The sequence below is a fragment of the Carex rostrata genome, chromosome 10 (genome assembly GCF_964058835.1).
Source record: "Carex rostrata chromosome 10, lpCarRost1.2, whole genome shotgun sequence".
Lineage (NCBI taxonomy): Eukaryota > Viridiplantae > Streptophyta > Magnoliopsida > Poales > Cyperaceae > Carex > Carex rostrata.
Window position 1 is genome coordinate 7,930,797 of NC_135927.1, and position 16,794 is coordinate 7,947,590.

The 16,794-nt window shown below is 31.1% G+C and overlaps 1 protein-coding gene and 1 long non-coding RNA gene across 2 annotated transcripts; both read right to left on the minus strand.

The window, feature by feature from the left end:
- Positions 1-393: 393 nt before the first annotated feature.
- On the minus strand, positions 394-2,982 carry LOC144560742 (signal peptidase complex subunit 2-like). Its single transcript, XM_078309988.1, has 5 exons — positions 2,824-2,982; positions 2,413-2,568; positions 1,974-2,051; positions 1,300-1,442; positions 394-687 (listed from the first exon to the last, which is right to left on the minus strand). The coding sequence occupies exons 1-5, from the start codon at positions 2,914-2,916 to the stop codon at positions 594-596; spliced, it is 564 nt and encodes a 187-aa protein (XP_078166114.1). The 5' UTR covers positions 2,917-2,982; the 3' UTR covers positions 394-593.
- Positions 2,983-11,726: 8,744 nt separating this feature from the next.
- On the minus strand, positions 11,727-14,005 carry LOC144560092 (uncharacterized). Its single transcript, XR_013513320.1, has 4 exons — positions 13,860-14,005; positions 13,608-13,683; positions 12,915-12,996; positions 11,727-11,911 (listed from the first exon to the last, which is right to left on the minus strand). It is a non-coding gene; the product is annotated as an uncharacterized LOC144560092 (long non-coding RNA).
- Positions 14,006-16,794: the final 2,789 nt, after the last annotated feature.

Here is a 16,794-nt window from a genome sequence, read left to right on the forward strand (position 1 = left end):
GAAAAATAGCTCACATCGAAAGCAGTAGAAAATCTAAAGTATAAATTATAAAGCAACACTTTCCAAGGGAAATTCATAATCTCTTCCTGTCTTATTCTGCTCTCAAAATAATTTCCACTTGCAAAAAAAAAGTTGAATTTTGCTAAATAAAACCTTTTCTTTTAAATATTCTTTCTGAATTTTGCTTAATAAAATTTCCTATAATCATATCCAAAAAATTGAGGAATTTCGCCCCTTCAATTTCAACATAACCCAACAACATCTAGAGGATCATAAACAAATTATAAGACCTTGCTCTACAAAAAAGGGGATATTTAACCTAATAATTGCCCCATCAAGATCGATCCGAACTATTATCTAGGGGCAGCACAGAAACTGTTTTTGACAAGAACATGACCATATGAAAATCCGAGGAAGGATGCAAGAAATAAGAGATATATAATAGTTTGCAAAAAGAACTACGTCTATATGAAAAATCCACCCATAATATGAATAATAGACCCTACCATGTCTCTCCTAGTTTTTAAACTAAACACAGTTCAAAACTACAAAGGTGCCGTTATTTGTTGCATCTTTTATGTATTTTGAGATAATCACTTGTTCTTGCGGTCGCTATTGTAGTCATCAATCAGCCTATCGACATCCTTCCAGAACAGGCCCTCCACTAATTCACCATCTTTAGTAAACCTAAAAAAAAATGATGATAATAAATAAATTAATAAATAAAAATATAGAATTAGGCTATGGTACTTTGCATAGCACATGTTGGTCCATACTACGGATCAAAATCTTCATTTTAAAAGTCCAAACAATCGATCTAAACCGTTCAACATGATCTCCATATGAAAATGTACTTGCAGACTAAATTAGACATTTTTTAGAATTATTTTACTATTTTTTTAGATAGGTTAAAAATCACTGGATCTAAAAATCCTATACAATTAAAAAAAAGTGATTTTCTACCTATCTAAAAAAAACAGTAAAAAATTTCTAAAAAAATATAAAATTTAGTCTGCAGGTACATTTTCATATGGAAATCATGTTGAACGGTTCAGATCGATTATTTGGACTTTGAAAACAAAAATATTGATCCATAGTACGGACCAATCCGAACTGTGCATAGTACAGTAGCCCAAAAAATATAAATGAATAGATGCATTTGATACATGTCCTAACCTGCATCTAAATTATTACTAATCTGAAACAATATTTTAGTGCTTGATCCTTTCATGGTCCAATAAAAATAATCGTGCGACAAATAAAAAAGAAGAAGAGGTTTAGCACCACTATAATTTGTACCATTTGGTGACAGATTTGGTAAAGTGCACAGGCTTCTTAGCAGAGATGGATTTGGGATCAGCACTTGCTATAATCAGAGTATACATGTCAGAGAACCGAGGTAGCTTAGATGAGACAATAAGCCCAGTGCTGCTGAAAGAATCCTGTTTTGTGCAAAATAAACAAAATATCAGCACCAGAAATAATTTAACTTTTCTTTTTGGGTCCATTGGAATGCTATAGTTTTGCAACCTATTGATAACACCACCATTGCTCACTTTGTAACTAAAAAACCAGTCGCTAGACATAACTTTTTTTTATATATGTCATTGAAACTAATCAAAAAAGTTAATTCTTAGATGCTGGGATCTAACAATCAATTCTTTGGTTGATTTTACTTTAATTTACACGCAGAGAGAATTGCTTACCATCAGATGCAATAATCAATACCAATCCAAATTTAACAATTTACCAGTTGAAAAAGTAAAATATATCAGAAATGCTGGGAGGGAGTTGTAAAATTTACAAGTGTTAAGGGCAAAATACAGAGGTCACTTGAGAGCAAAATACAGAGGTCACCATATTATTGTCTTATGGTATCAAAATATGGTCCAAGATACGTTTTTTTTTGTACCATTTACAACTGTACCAGCACTGGTACTGGTACAGAAAGGAGGTAAGAAAGAGGAACTTACAGCTGGAGGGTAGGTGAAAAGAATGGCATTCTTCTCTTTAGTGTAGCTTATGAGGTGCAACAACACGTTAAATGCTATATATGTGAGCTACCACTGCTGTTGTCAAGGTTTACCAATTCACAAGTAATAATTCAATCAGTAAATCAGTACCAGTATCAGAAAATCCGTACTAGTACCAGTCTCAGTAAATCAGTACCAGTACCAGTATCAGTAAATCAGTACCATTATATATAGAAACGATGTTCCTATATATAATTATTGAATACCACGCTCTCTACAAAAACATGTAGGCAATGCAATTATTGTCAAGGCTTACCAGTTTACAAGTAATAATTCAATCAGTAAATCAGTACCAATATATTAATTATCCCCTTCATTGTGCAATTATGATCCCAATTAAAAACGAAAAACAAAAAGGAAAAATGGAACTAAAAAAAGGATATGAGATGATGCATCCAATGAGAAAATTTCTGTTCTCTGGAAACTTCTTGTTGTAGAACTGAGCAAGCAAAGCAATCCCAATTATTACAGTACCGATTAGAAGCCTAAGATTACTCAATTTCACATCTTCTGGGTACCCCTTACTCTTCACAACCTATACAAAAGTATAAATAACAACAACAATTAGAATTATTGAATATTGACTATTAGTTCATTATCAAAATCAAGCCTTACTGGTAAGAAACATCGTTTTGGTACTTAATGGAGCAAATTCTTTACTTTAACTTCACTGAACTAGATATTCTCCTTACAAGAACCGATCTAACAACAAAATCTCAAACATTGCTCGCCATTTTTCGATTGATTTAATAGATCTATCGCTGTTAAAAGAAAGTACGAATCGATTTACCTCAGTAACGGATTCATCGAGGAGATGCTTGATGGAATGGGGATCGAGGAGGTTCGCCTTCTTTGGATTCTTAGTCGTGCTATTGCTCGCCATTTTTCTCTCTATTTTCTCTCACAGTTTGTTTACCTTCGTTTCTATTGAATGCGCGACTCGAGTCGGGTTTTCTCTGAACGAAAGAGGGAATTCTGTTCCCTGAAGTAACCCAATATTTGTGCTTGGATACAGACCGTACGATTAGAATCTGCACGAATATTAAAGAAACCTTGAATTCTGCCTCGGACCAGATTGGGCCTGATTCTGATCAGAAGGTGAATTAGATCCATAAAGTAATTCAAAATTTGTGTTTGGATTCGGACCGTCCGATTAAATCCCCACGAATTGTTGAAAAGGACCCGTGAATTTTGCCTCGGACCAGATTGGGCCTGATTCTGATCGGACGGTAAAAAATTAGAGATGTGAAGTCAAATGGTCAGGTACATTAGAGGTTCCTTACCGAAGAGTCATAGAGAGTAGATATTTATCTCCAGTATAAACACACTAGACAAAACGGTGCTCTTTGTTTCCTTGTAACACGCTTTTAGGCTCACAAAGAAATGGAGATCGCTAAAAGAGGTTCCTCAGGAGATTTTTAAAAATTTCTTCACAGGATGAGATTTGAGCCATAGTTGATATAATTCAGATGAGCTTCCAAATAATATTTTTTATATGATATAAAAAAAAATGAAAGAAATAAAGGCATGATTAATTAATTATCAATCAATTCAAAAATTTCTTAAATAACATTTAAAAAATGAAAAAAATTAGGACAAAAAAAGACAGACTAAATAAACTTGTGGTGAGTATGTATCTAAATAAATTTAGTCTTTTACACATAAAAAAAATATCTAAAGATATGTAGAATTAAAAAAAAGCTGACTATTTAATTGGAGAGCTAATATTCAATTTAAAATTTTATCTTTTAGTCTCAACTGTTAATGAATTATGACATCTATGTACTTAATATAATACTGAAAATAAGAATAGAGATATGAACTACATGGTCCGGACCTATCTATCAAATACAAAGTTGACATTAGAAGTTGCAATCATTGCAAACCTTGAAATATCCCCCGATTTTTTTATTTATATCCAAAAATTAAATTAAATTTCAAAAAATAACCGAACCGGATGTCAAATTTGAAATCTACCCAAACCGGTTAACCGTTAACCGGACCAAATTTCCGGTTAACGGTTAACCGGACCTTTTCAAAATGGTTCGGTTAACCATTAACCGGACCCAAACCATGGGTCCGGTTAACGGTTAACCGGATTCGTTGGTTCGCTGAACCGTTAACCGAACCGAACCCAATTTTTTTTTTTTTTTTTTTTAAAACAGAAAATTTTAAATGCATATGTATATGTATTTTTTTATTTTATATGTATATGTATATGTGTATGTATATTTTTCTATAATTTTAAATTTCATATTTGATTTACAAATTTTTTTTGTGTAAATTTGATAAATCTAAATACGAATTTTATTTTATATGTATATGTAGATTATATAGAATATATAGTGTTTAGGGTTTAGGGTTAGTGTATATAGATTATATAGAATATTAATAAAATAAATATTCCGACAGAATATATATAGTTTCTGCAACATCCAATTATTAAGGTCTAAAATAATAATAATAATAATAATAAGGTCTAAAATTATTTATATGAAAATATATATAATAAATTTCTGCAACAGAAAATTAATTAGGCCGAAAATTATATATGAATTCATATAAAATCATAGAAAATACCAACATAATACAATTTGTGCAACATATATACACATATAGTTTTTTGTATATGCAATCCCATCTTATCCTATCATATAACATATAGTCAAGATCCAATACAACACATATAACACATAGTTCGGTCCTTCCCCTTTATTAGCCATGCAATCAACTTTTGGCCAAAATTCAGCGAGTTCTGCCAAAACGCATGGCTGTCATTGAGGTTGGACCGAATTTTTGTTCATCTTAAGTTGTATTAGATCCAATATAGCAAAAATAGAGATGCACATGTGAGGCCTCTTGGGAGGTTAAAGGTCTCCAACTTTTGCATCTCCCATAAATTTTAATAATAGAGAATAATTATGAATTGATTCAAGAATAATAATTCTCAAAATTTATACGAACCAAAGAATTAAATAAAATTAATAATTCTCCGATTAAAATTAGTAATTAATCCCAAAAAAAAATTTACTCTTGGATTAATCCAAAATTCGTCCAAAATGAATTTCTCAGTTTAAATTCGTCGTATAAGATCCGTAATCATGAACCATCAAAATGAATTTCTCAGTTTAAATTAGTAACTGTATATTTCAAAAAAAGTAAAAAAAAGTAAAAAAAAAGTAAAAAAAATTGGTAACTGTATATTATTTATGTATATGTATATGTATATGTGTATGTGTATGTGTATGTGTATTTTTCTATAATTTTAAATTTCATATTTGATTTACAAAAATTTTTGGTGTAAATTTGATAAATCTAAATACGAATTTTCATGTATATTTTCAATAGAAAAAAAAATTGAAAATTTTCTGTTTTAAAAAAAAGTAAAAAAAAGTAAAAAAAAAAAAAAAAAAAAAAAAAAAAAAAAAAAAAAAAAAAAAATGGGTTCGGTTAACGGTTCAGTGAACCAACGAATCCGGTTAACCGTTAACCGAACCCAAACCCTTGGTCCGCTAAACGGTTAACCGAACCAAGGGTTCGCTAAACGGTTAACCGAACCCTTGGTCCGCTAAACCGTTAACCGAACCTAGGGTCCGGTTAACCGTTTAGCGGTTTGGGTACTTTTAAAATTTGAAATGCGGTTCGGTTGATTTTTGAAATTCAATTTAATTTTTGGATAAAAATAAAAAAATCGGAATATCCCGGTACCAATCTCTGTTTCTGTGTTTCTCTTTTAGTCCCATGTAAAATTGGTAGCTTGAATTAAAAAAGTTTAAATATTATTCTGTTTTTTATATATAGTTGCTGCATCCCTTATCTGAATGGAGGTGTGAAATTTTCTTTCTAGATAAACCGATTTCTCAAATAATGATCAAACCATTACAATAATTATATTTTCAAATATTTGACAATTTAATTTTATGTATAATTTCAGAGTACATGCATTTAGAAGTTAGAACTATATATATCATTGACAGTTTTAATTAATATATCATTACATGCATTTAGAAGTATATATGAATCAAATATTTATTGATATTGTGCCTGCGCATAACAATGGAAATATATTATAAGAGAAAAAAAAATGTCATACAAAATGACATATTTTTATAAAATGTTTAGACTAAATGACAAGTAATATTTCTTAAATGACATATTAAATAACATTCCTTAAATGATATATTAAATGACATATAACATTCATTAAATGATATAAAAAGAAGAAGAAAGAAATTAAGACATGACCAATCAATTATCAATCAATTCAAAATTGTCTTGAATAACATTTAAAATATATAAAGAAAGCATGACCAATCATAAATATGATACGATTTGTATGTGAAGAATACGTATGACGAGTATGTGTCTAAATAATTTATACTTCTAGCTACACGTATAAAAAAACATAAAAAAACAATGCATAGAATAAGAATATTTGATCACAGCTATTGAAGAATCTGGACATCTGCGTGCTTAAAATAAGAATGGATATTTGTGAGAAATATTTGGGAACTCCAATTAAAGCTTAAATACATGTGTATACAAGTAACATACATTATCAATCTCTTCCATTATAACAGTTGCGCGCAGGTTATCCCTTACATCCCTTAGACCATTACAACTCATTAATTTAGTAAATCCGAATAAGCATTATCACTTCTTTCATAACATGAGAAACTTTGCACTTGTCATCCTTTATATTCTTTTGCAACTCGCCTCTCTTCTTCTAGCTATCACCTCCACCAGCACCGTCGCGCACTTCTTCCATTGGTACAGATATAGCTACAGGTGTCATCTTCCAATCTCAGCTTCTTGCATTGTGACAAGCACGCTGAGTTCACGCAGTACGAGCGATGCCCTTCTTAGCATATATATATATATAGGGACAGTGTTACAGTAAAGTTTCTTGTCAATTTTGTGTGCATGCTTAGCCGCTTAGACTATATTATAATGTCTTCTTAGCTAGCTATAACTTATCATCTGTGAGAAGAGTTAATTATATACTTCAAAAATTAAATATGTTGAGGCTGCTTCGGGCTTAGAGATTGTGCAAGATCGAGCAGCAATGCAAGGCAGCGACAGTAGGGATGCATCAGCAATTAAACGCTCTTTAAATGTTCTTAAACCTATAAAGGTTTTTTTGTACGATGAAAACATGTAAAAGTTTGTATTGGGGATGCAAAGCTATTTGTTGATTTCAAGTTCTGTTGTCATTTTTGGGCCATTTTCAAGAAAAGCCCATTTTAAGTTTGGCATGACCCGTTATATCACTGGGCCAAATTTTGAAAAACTGGGCTGGCCACTGGCCGTTATAAGAGGCAAACAAAATTCCCTGCTTTCATTTTCTTATTTTTTTTTCATTTGTTTCATTTTCTTAATTTATGTTTACCAGCTGTTGGGAAAGTCTGAAGTTTTCAACAGTAAATTTCACCAAGACATTTTTCTTACTAAACTTTTGGTAGTTCGAGTCCCAGTAGATAAACATACCAAATTTTAGAACCATTTTAGTTGGAGAAAATTTTTAGTGTACTTGTTTAAACTTTTGAAATAGTCAATTTTTCAATCAAAACATCACAATATATATCTAATATTTCCATACAAATTTAATATTTTTTCTTCTATCTTTTTTTAACAATGTAACATTTTATTTAATTATTTTAAAAATTAAATTGACCAATATACACTGTAATTTTAACTGGAGATGTCCATTATTTATGAATGTTATCCTACTCATACCGAATAAACTAGAATTACTAAATCTTTCGACCTTTCAAACTTCCGATTGCAATGTACGAGGTCTCTTTAAGATTCATACTTGTATATAATGAAAGAATCAGATTCAAAAAAAAAAAAATTGAGATACTTTAGGTGGTATGAATTCGGACTTGGTTTTAGGTCCTCTAAATTTGGATTCCTTTCTTGTCAATTAATATATTGTCTTATTCTGTTGTTACACTGGGCTGGGTCTTATTGGGCTTCAGTGGAAAACTCGGCCCATCAAGCTGCACAACAATCCAAAATATCTCCATTCTTATATTATGCACGTAGTTGTCCTGATCCTCCAACGGCTGAGATTGAAAGATGAATTTTCAAATTGAATATCAACCCTCCAATCACATATCTGTCTTCTTTTGATTGTATACATCTATTTTTGTGTAGAAGTTTAAATTTAGTTAAAAACATGCTTGGCACACAGACTACTGCATAGTTTATCACATTAAAATTGAATAAATCCTTAGCAATTCGTTTCCTTATTTTTCCTTACAGCTATCTTCTATTCTTCCAATTAAATTATTTTCTTGTTTCTCCATTTCATTTCCCTACCATCTATAAAAACTAATTAATCTGCATATGCCACATTTTGTTAACTCTCAATGAAGGTTTTTACAATAATCAATTGTCATTAATATGTGTAGACTAACTTATATAGAAAGTTTTTTAAATGTCAAAAAATTAATTCACATAATAAACAAATATTTTAAAATACAATCCAATGTCTTTTATGAAATAATTATTAATACCACAATTTATCTAGAGAATAATCATTATAATGAATATAAAAAAAATTAATAATAAGAATATCACAAGGTATTCTTTATGTGAAGTTATCAAGAGGAGAGTTTCAATATAACAAATTTAATGTACAATTTGTGTTAAAAAAATCAAATATAAACAAAAAATGAATTTTGCTACAAAATGTCGTAACATTATAGAGAATTTTTTATTTTTAGAAATTATTATTAAATAATATAAGAATATAGATTCCGTACGTTCATTTTTTTATGGCTTAGCAGGCACTGAGCGGGTAACTCGGATTTAATAAAAAGTCTCTCCAATAACTTTATAAATGGAGATCTCCAATACCTCTTCTATTAGTTTAAACTTTAAATCGTAGCAAATGCCGTTGAATACTAATTGACAAACTAAGTTCATTAAATTATTTATTGTTAAAATTCTATAAACACTTCCGTATATATATGACTCTTTACTTAAATCTAAATGAAACATATCATTATAAGTTAGAAATATAAAAAAAAAAAAAGCACCAAAGGAGTCTTAATTTGTCATCCAAAAGAAACTTAACAAATTCGGATGAAAAGGAGATTAAAAAGTATGCTTTGGAATTGTTCTATAATCTTTTATGATCATAAATTACTTAATGAACAGTGGAAGGAACTGGAAGGTTCCGGTTTTTGTTATTAAATTTAACTAATAAATATGATCCGAATATTTTCATTTTAATTAAAACAAAAGTCCAAGCATCGTCTTTGTTAATTAAAACAAAGTTAAATTGGACGGTTCAGTAATCTCTTTGGACAGCGATGCTAAAGAGCTTCAGATCTAGAAACAATCATATCTTTCTGATTTGGAAAGATAATGAAGAATACTTAGAACTCATGTAAAAATTTTTTCATCAAGAATATATATATGTAGAGAAAAATTTTATTTGAATCATTTAATCATATATTTTTCTAATTTTGTTTCTTTACATATTATTTCTTCTCTAAATCGTTTAATGAGCTGTCTTGCTTGTGGAAAGAATTAGATAATAAATCGCAATGATACTTCAAGAATTTTTTTCATGTTATACTTGATCCCTTTTTATTCATTTGTTGTTGTTTCTTTTATTGTCATTTATTATTTGAATTTCTGTTTTTTTTATTTGTCTTTTATTTTCTTTATATATATTTTTGTTTTGTTTTGCATGAATGTCAAACAAAAAAAATCTCTTCATATTCTATTCAATCTTATAATATGTCTCCGTGGCAACGCACGGGCACAATACTAGTATCTTTTAATCTTTCATGTTTATAAAAGCGATTATTCCTAAAAATAAATAAATGATGTTTTACTTTTTTTTGTACGGTTCTTCTTTTCTTCGTTTTGACTAGAGTGGGAAAAATAGCACAATGAAGCTGGTTCTGTCACGAAACGACATAGTTATGGTATAGAACGGCACGGCATGTGTGTCGGTTACATGCTATGATTTGCGTGTACCGTGTCGTGACCATTTGCGTGCCGTGACCATTTTTTGAAAATTTGGCACGGTATGGCATGTCACACGAAATATCTAGTCACGATACGTGGTCACGCGATTCACGTGTAATTAGGACTGTTAGATCTTTATTAAATGATGAATTTTGAATAAACTAACTTAAATTATGATGAATGGTCATCGCAAATCACGCAATTCACATTTGGTCACGGTATGTTTGGACACGACGTGACTCATGTGGCGTGACCATTCGTGTGCCATGATCACCTCTTAACATTTTGATCATAGTACGACACATCACGTGAAAAATTAACTTGATCACGACACAACACGGCATGACACGACACAAGATCAAAGTCACGGCATGTTAGTCATAGCTAGTGTATTGAAAACGGGCCGGATCGGGCGGGTACGGGTCAAACCCGCCAGGTGGGGGGTTGGAATGGGCACGGGTTAGGCGGGTAGCTCGGGTAGGGCACCATGGGTTTTTTTTTCAAAAATCCTTACCCGGCCTAGCTCAACCCCCCGGGTAGCACGGGTCAGCGGGTTGCTCAATCCGGGTCTAGTCCGGACTGATTTTTTTTTTTGCTTTTTTTTTTTTTCTGTTTTTTTTTTTTTTTTAAAGCAATAATTAAATATAAGAATTAACCTTGTGAATGGTTAGACTTGACACAATTGTTCAATTTCATTTTTGATAGTGGGTATTATAAAAACTTTATAAATTTAAAATTGAGATTTAATAGAAAAGACTTTAATTGAGTATATCTGTGAGTTATTTAAATTTAAAGGGTAAATTATATTATAAATTTTAGAAGAAAAAACAAATTTAATTTCAAGTATTTTAAGGGGTATACATAAAATTCCCTCTAATTTTAAAAAATAAGATATTTTAATAAACATGAAATAACAAATTTTCTTCATCTACATTAAAAGTAAAAAAAAAATATTATCATACATGACATTGTGGTGTAGTTCTATTTTTGAAACGGAATATATAGACTTTTATAGAGAACCAACTTTATTTGACAACATTCAGAACTTGCTTAACGGTTAATTACCAACATCAAAAATTTAAATTACAAATATGTTGTCCATGATTTAGATAGACTGCACATTAATTTTGATACCATTTGAAAATCTCTTATCCATTAATTAATATTTTTTTAATCATATGGACGATCAATGATTTTTTAGGTGAAAAAAATTATACACGACGTATCTAAATTTAATATTTATATTTGACATTCATTGATATAACTTTCTTGGTTGTCAATAGTAATAGTTAATATTAATTTTTTTATCAATTATAAACCCACCATTTACTATTTAAATCTTTAACTAATTTTGTGATATATATTACATGTGCATGACTTGTCTACATAATTATTTTTTACTCAAATGATGCTGAATATATTACAATAAACAGATACGTTTGCTAGTCCAGGGAACAAATTAATTAGTCAGTTGATTTTGGATTGATTTGCAATAGCAAGAATAAAGATGCATATATGCATGCACCTTATCACATCACAAGCATTAATATTGTCACACCCCGCGGCCACGAGGCGTGACAGGGCCCCGCCGTAAGCATACAACTCCATGTATGCTTACAAGGCATTTACAATATTTTCATCACATCACGACAAAATACATAAAACAGGTTTATATATGATAGTCCAAGTATAAAATGTCTGGTACAAGTAGATCATACAAAAGGTATCTCGTACGGATACCAACCATGAGGTGTGACATAAAGAGCACTATACAACCAAACAAGATATGCCTCTCTAGTCGAATAACAAAATAACTGCTAAGGTAATCTAGTGTCATATACCACAGGCCTACTACTCGTGTGCCTCTCCAGGATCAGCCGCATCTAAACCTGAAAAGAACCCAAAGGGTGGGGGTGAGAATAAATTCTCAGTGCGAAATTTGCCACAATCAGGTTATTGGACTTGCAATCAGACTCCATGTTCAAAAATGAAATCCATACAAAATCACATTAGCAGTTCTATAACGAACACTATATATATATGGATGCACATGCTTGACAACAAGAATCGAATGAAAAACAACTTAAGGAATTTCCAAGATGAAGTTTCAACAAACACATATTTGGCCTAACTCATTTTATTATGGCTGGTAGCATCTATAGATGTTCAACCGAGCTGGACCCTTTATCAAACCCACATCTGTAGGGTTACTGGCACCTACAGATGGCCCACCGAGCTGGACCCTTTATCTGACACCCATCTATAAATGCTTTGGCTTAACCATTTACTAAAGTCTGGTTCCAAGTCATAAAATGAAAATTCACATGAAATAAATCAGAATGTCGTCATAGTCAATTGACCGTTCAAATGCATTACCACGTCGGGTAATGCCCCCGAGCCACAGACGTCACACATAGGTCACCCACCATCACAATCAACATGCATATATAGTCACCCACCCCTCGTCCCAACCGGTACTGGGATATCTCGAGGGCCGTTCACCTAAGGCCATTAGGATCCTGGGATCAAAGCCAGCTTGCAGACTTTGCAAATTCATTCACATATCATCTCAAAGTTAGCTGATACAGCTCAACCTTGCCATTTCATTCACATATCATTTCACAATCATCAATTTGTGGTGACCTTTATCCATAGTCAATTCATAAGAGAACAATAAAAATGACAACCATACAAATATGCAAATCAATCATACCACAACAATTCGGTTTTAGATGCATTATGCACACAATTCACATAATTCCAATTATGAAACAATCAAGCATACAACATGAAAATTTCAAGTATGCAACAATCAATCACACAACATGACAATCGAAAAAGATAATTTAATTTCTGAAAATGAAACATCAAACAAGTCCAAGAACCCCGCACCTGATTATGAAGAACGTATCTCGCACTTATGGTTCGGACGTCTCGAAAGATCCCGCAAAATCTTGCTCAACCGAGCCTACACCTATGTTAACATATATACTTTCCTTAACATAATCCATTTTGGAATAAATGATCAAGCCTTTCTCGATAAATATTAAGCCTTTCGGAGACAATATTAGCACTTCCTCAAAAATATTATGACTTTGTTTAATTATCACCATACTCAATAAATATTAAGCCTTTCGGAGACAATATTAGCACTTCCTCAAAAATATTATGACTTTGTTTAATTATCACCATACTCAATAAATATTAAGCCTTTCGGAGACAATATTAGCACTTCATCAAAAATATTATGACTTTGTTTAACTATCACCATACTCAATAAACATTAAGCCTTTCGGAGACAATATTAGCACTTCATCAAAAATATTATGACTTTGTTTAACTATCACCATACTCAATAAATATTAAGCCTTTCGGAGACAATATTAGCACTTCATCAAAAATATTATGACTTTGTTTAACTATCACCATACTCAATAAATATTAAGCCTTTCGGAGACAATATTAGCACTTCATCAAAAATATTATGACTTTGTTTAACTATCACCATACACAAAAGAGGGAACAAAGAAAAGAGATCAACACCAAATAAATTTCAGATTTTAAGAGAGTGAGAGAAGAACTTACCAATCAACACCTTTGTTTGTTGAATTAGACTAGACAAATCAAAATATTTCTCTAATTTTCGGATCTGAACCAAGCCCTAGATAGAAAATGAAGATTAAGATGAAATTGAGAGAGGAAACACCAAATTAACAACATAAAAGTTTAATGGAGATAGATTACTCACAATTTATACACAAATTTCGGGTTTGATAAAAAATCCTAGAAAATAGAGATGAATTTCAGATTTGAGAGAAGAGGAGAGAAAGTGAGTACCAATGGAGAACAAGATGGCTACTAGAGAGTTGAATCAACAATTTCCAACTTCTTCTTCAATTTCTCAAGGATTTTCATGGGAGAAAAGAGGGTTCCTTTCTCTTTTTCTTTCTTTTGGGGGAACACAAAAGGGGGCAGCAGCAACAGAGAGGGGAACGGAGGGAGAGAGAGAGAAAGTTGAGTTGTTCACATGCATATTTGGAAAATTTTCTAAATAGACCCTCCAAATTGTTGGATATTAAATAAAGAAGCTTTTATACCTATAATCATGCATAAAATTTGCATCTTGTTCCCAATTTTATATAAACTATAATTTTTCACTCCTAGTTCAACAACAAAATTTTTATTATGTTTTAAACATTCTCAATTTTTTTTATTATAAAAATTTCTTGACGTAACAAATATACAACCTCATTTTGCATTGAATTATAATTGGGTTAATTTTCTTACAATTGAGATTATGATAATAAGCATATTACGGATCGATCTGTGCATATCAAGAGAAGAAAATTAAGTAATTTTTTTATCTATGTAGTAAAAAATTATAAAATTTGACCTCTAAGTATTTATATGGAGATTATATATAATGGTTAAAATCAGCTATTTGAATTTTAAAAACAAAAATATGAATTCATAGCACGTATCGATATGTAATATGTATATTACCATAGCCTCATTCTTTCTAACCGTCTAAACAAAACGTTTCTAATGTGCAAAAAAATATTGAAAAAACAATAATTTTTCTTCAATCAACAAATTAAACCATCCATATTCTTCAATAAAATCGACAATTCGCACAAATTCACAATTGGCTAGGGCAAAATCAATTAAATTAGAATCAAATCTACAGGTTTGCCAAAGAATAATTTACCCGTGTACATTTGTTTGCTTAGCTTTCAATTTGAGTATTTGACTAGCTAGCTAGGTTCCTCAAAAGATTTCCCCAATCCAATCAGTTCCAGAGTAGCGGGTCCCATTCTATTATAAAAATAATAAAAATCTTGGAGGTTGCATATATATATATATGCATGCATGAATTAATGCATCATGTGAATATTTGTCCAATTAAATCTCAAAAATTAATGTGTTTGGATCTTCATTTAGTCACTATTCTTTGTTGTCAGGTTATAGTACATGCCAAGTGTGCATCTAGTACATGTACTATTTAGAGTGAAGATTATATTCGGCTTTATTTTTAGTTTATTGTGTTACATAATTTATTTAACATTGTTGTTCAAGTCATTGAATGTTAGTTGGATAGCATGCAAAGATTATGTGGGCAGGGGACAAAAAAAAAAAAAAATTGAGATTAAAAAAGGATTTGATGAATAAATTTCATGTAATTTTATTTTAAGAAGGAGGTTAATAGTAATAATTTGTATAAAACGTAAAAAAAAGTTAAGGATAAAAACAAAAGATTTTAATTATTAGTAGAATTTAGCCTCTTTTTGGCAACACTTACTTTAATTCCACCCTGTATGTATAATATTTATCAAAAAAAAAAAAATCTTATAAGAACTAAACTAAAATATCCATAATTTGAAATTTGGACGAAAGATATATAATTTATTCATTCAAGAAAAAAAAAATGCTGAACAGCATTTCCAATTAAGAAATTCACAGGGGCTCACATATAAAATTAAGACTATTCTTCTCCAATCTCCAGTTCTAATAGGACCAGCCGACACACGCTATGTAGCAAAATTCAGCTGTTCGATCTATATCGCACGGTTCACAATGACCGCTAAAAATGATGATAATTCCCGAATAGGAGGTGATCCTACGGCGTAAATCCGCTTCAACACAATAGAAACTAGGGGTGCAAACGGATCGGATATTATCCGACCGTATACGTATCCGAAAATTTGATATGGGTATCCAATATTCGAATATCCGTGCGAATACAGATACGGATATGATTTTAAATTTTAATTATCTGTATCTGAATAGTAGATATATATTATATAGTTTAATATATATTATGAAAAAAATTATGTTATTTACTATTATAAAAAAATGGATATCCGTATCCGTCTAATATCTGATTCGTATCAGTATTTGAAAAATAAAAACAGATACGAATACGATTTTATCACTATCCGATCTGTATCCGGTCCGTTTGCATCCCTAATAGAAACACAGTTTCGGAAGGGGTAATAAAATTTGAATTTTAAAAATAAAAACGTTTTTTTTTTTAAATTTTTTTTGAATTTCGGTAGGCGGGTAGGAGATCCGGTCTGGGCGGGTACATATTTGGCACAGTCCGGATTATCACGGGATTTTTTTTTCTTTTCAAAAAACTGGTCCTGGTCCATTTTAACCCCTACCCAAATTACTTGTGTACCCATTTCAAACCCGGACACGGATACGGTTCTATCGAGTATAGGCGACAGACGATCCGGTCCAGGTCCGACCCCCGTGGACAGTTTCAATAGGTACACTAGTACTCGCAGCACGTTTTTTTCCACTCTCGTTTTAGCTACCTTTGGACGTTAATTACCTAGATAAAAACATTGAACAAAATTTTGATGCTTGGATCGATGGAGACATCCAAAAAAACAAATAGACATGTTATTTTCATTTCTTTCTTGCACTTATCCAAAAGGACATCCACTTGATATGAGTAGAGACATGATGATGTGACCTAAGTGGAAATAAGTGGAAATAATTTTATTTTTAAATTAATTGCTGCAAATCCCCGGAAAGCAGATTTTTATTTTTAGAAATAAAATAAATATTTTGTCAGGAATGAGGTAAATGGTATTTTCATGTCATAGAAGGATCCTTGGGACATTTTTAAGAAACCAAATTAATAATTCGATTTCTTTATGTATTGATATAGGTCTTCAAATTTGATCACATAAAATTCAAAATTTAAAGAAACAATAGTTGGTTCGTTCCTTTATAGATTGATGTATGGAGTATGTCTATGGTA

Coding starts and splice junctions, on each gene's coding strand:
- LOC144560742 (XM_078309988.1), bottom strand. CDS start 2,916: ATGGCGAGCAATAGCACGACTAAGAATCCAAAGAAGGCGAACCTCCTC. Junction 2,052..2,412: donor TTGGATGCATCATCTCATAT/CCTTTTTTTAGT, acceptor TAGCTCACATAT/ATAGCATTTAACGTGTTGTT. Junction 1,443..1,973: donor TTTTCACCTACCCTCCAGCT/GTAAGTTCCTCT, acceptor TGCACAAAACAG/GATTCTTTCAGCAGCACTGG.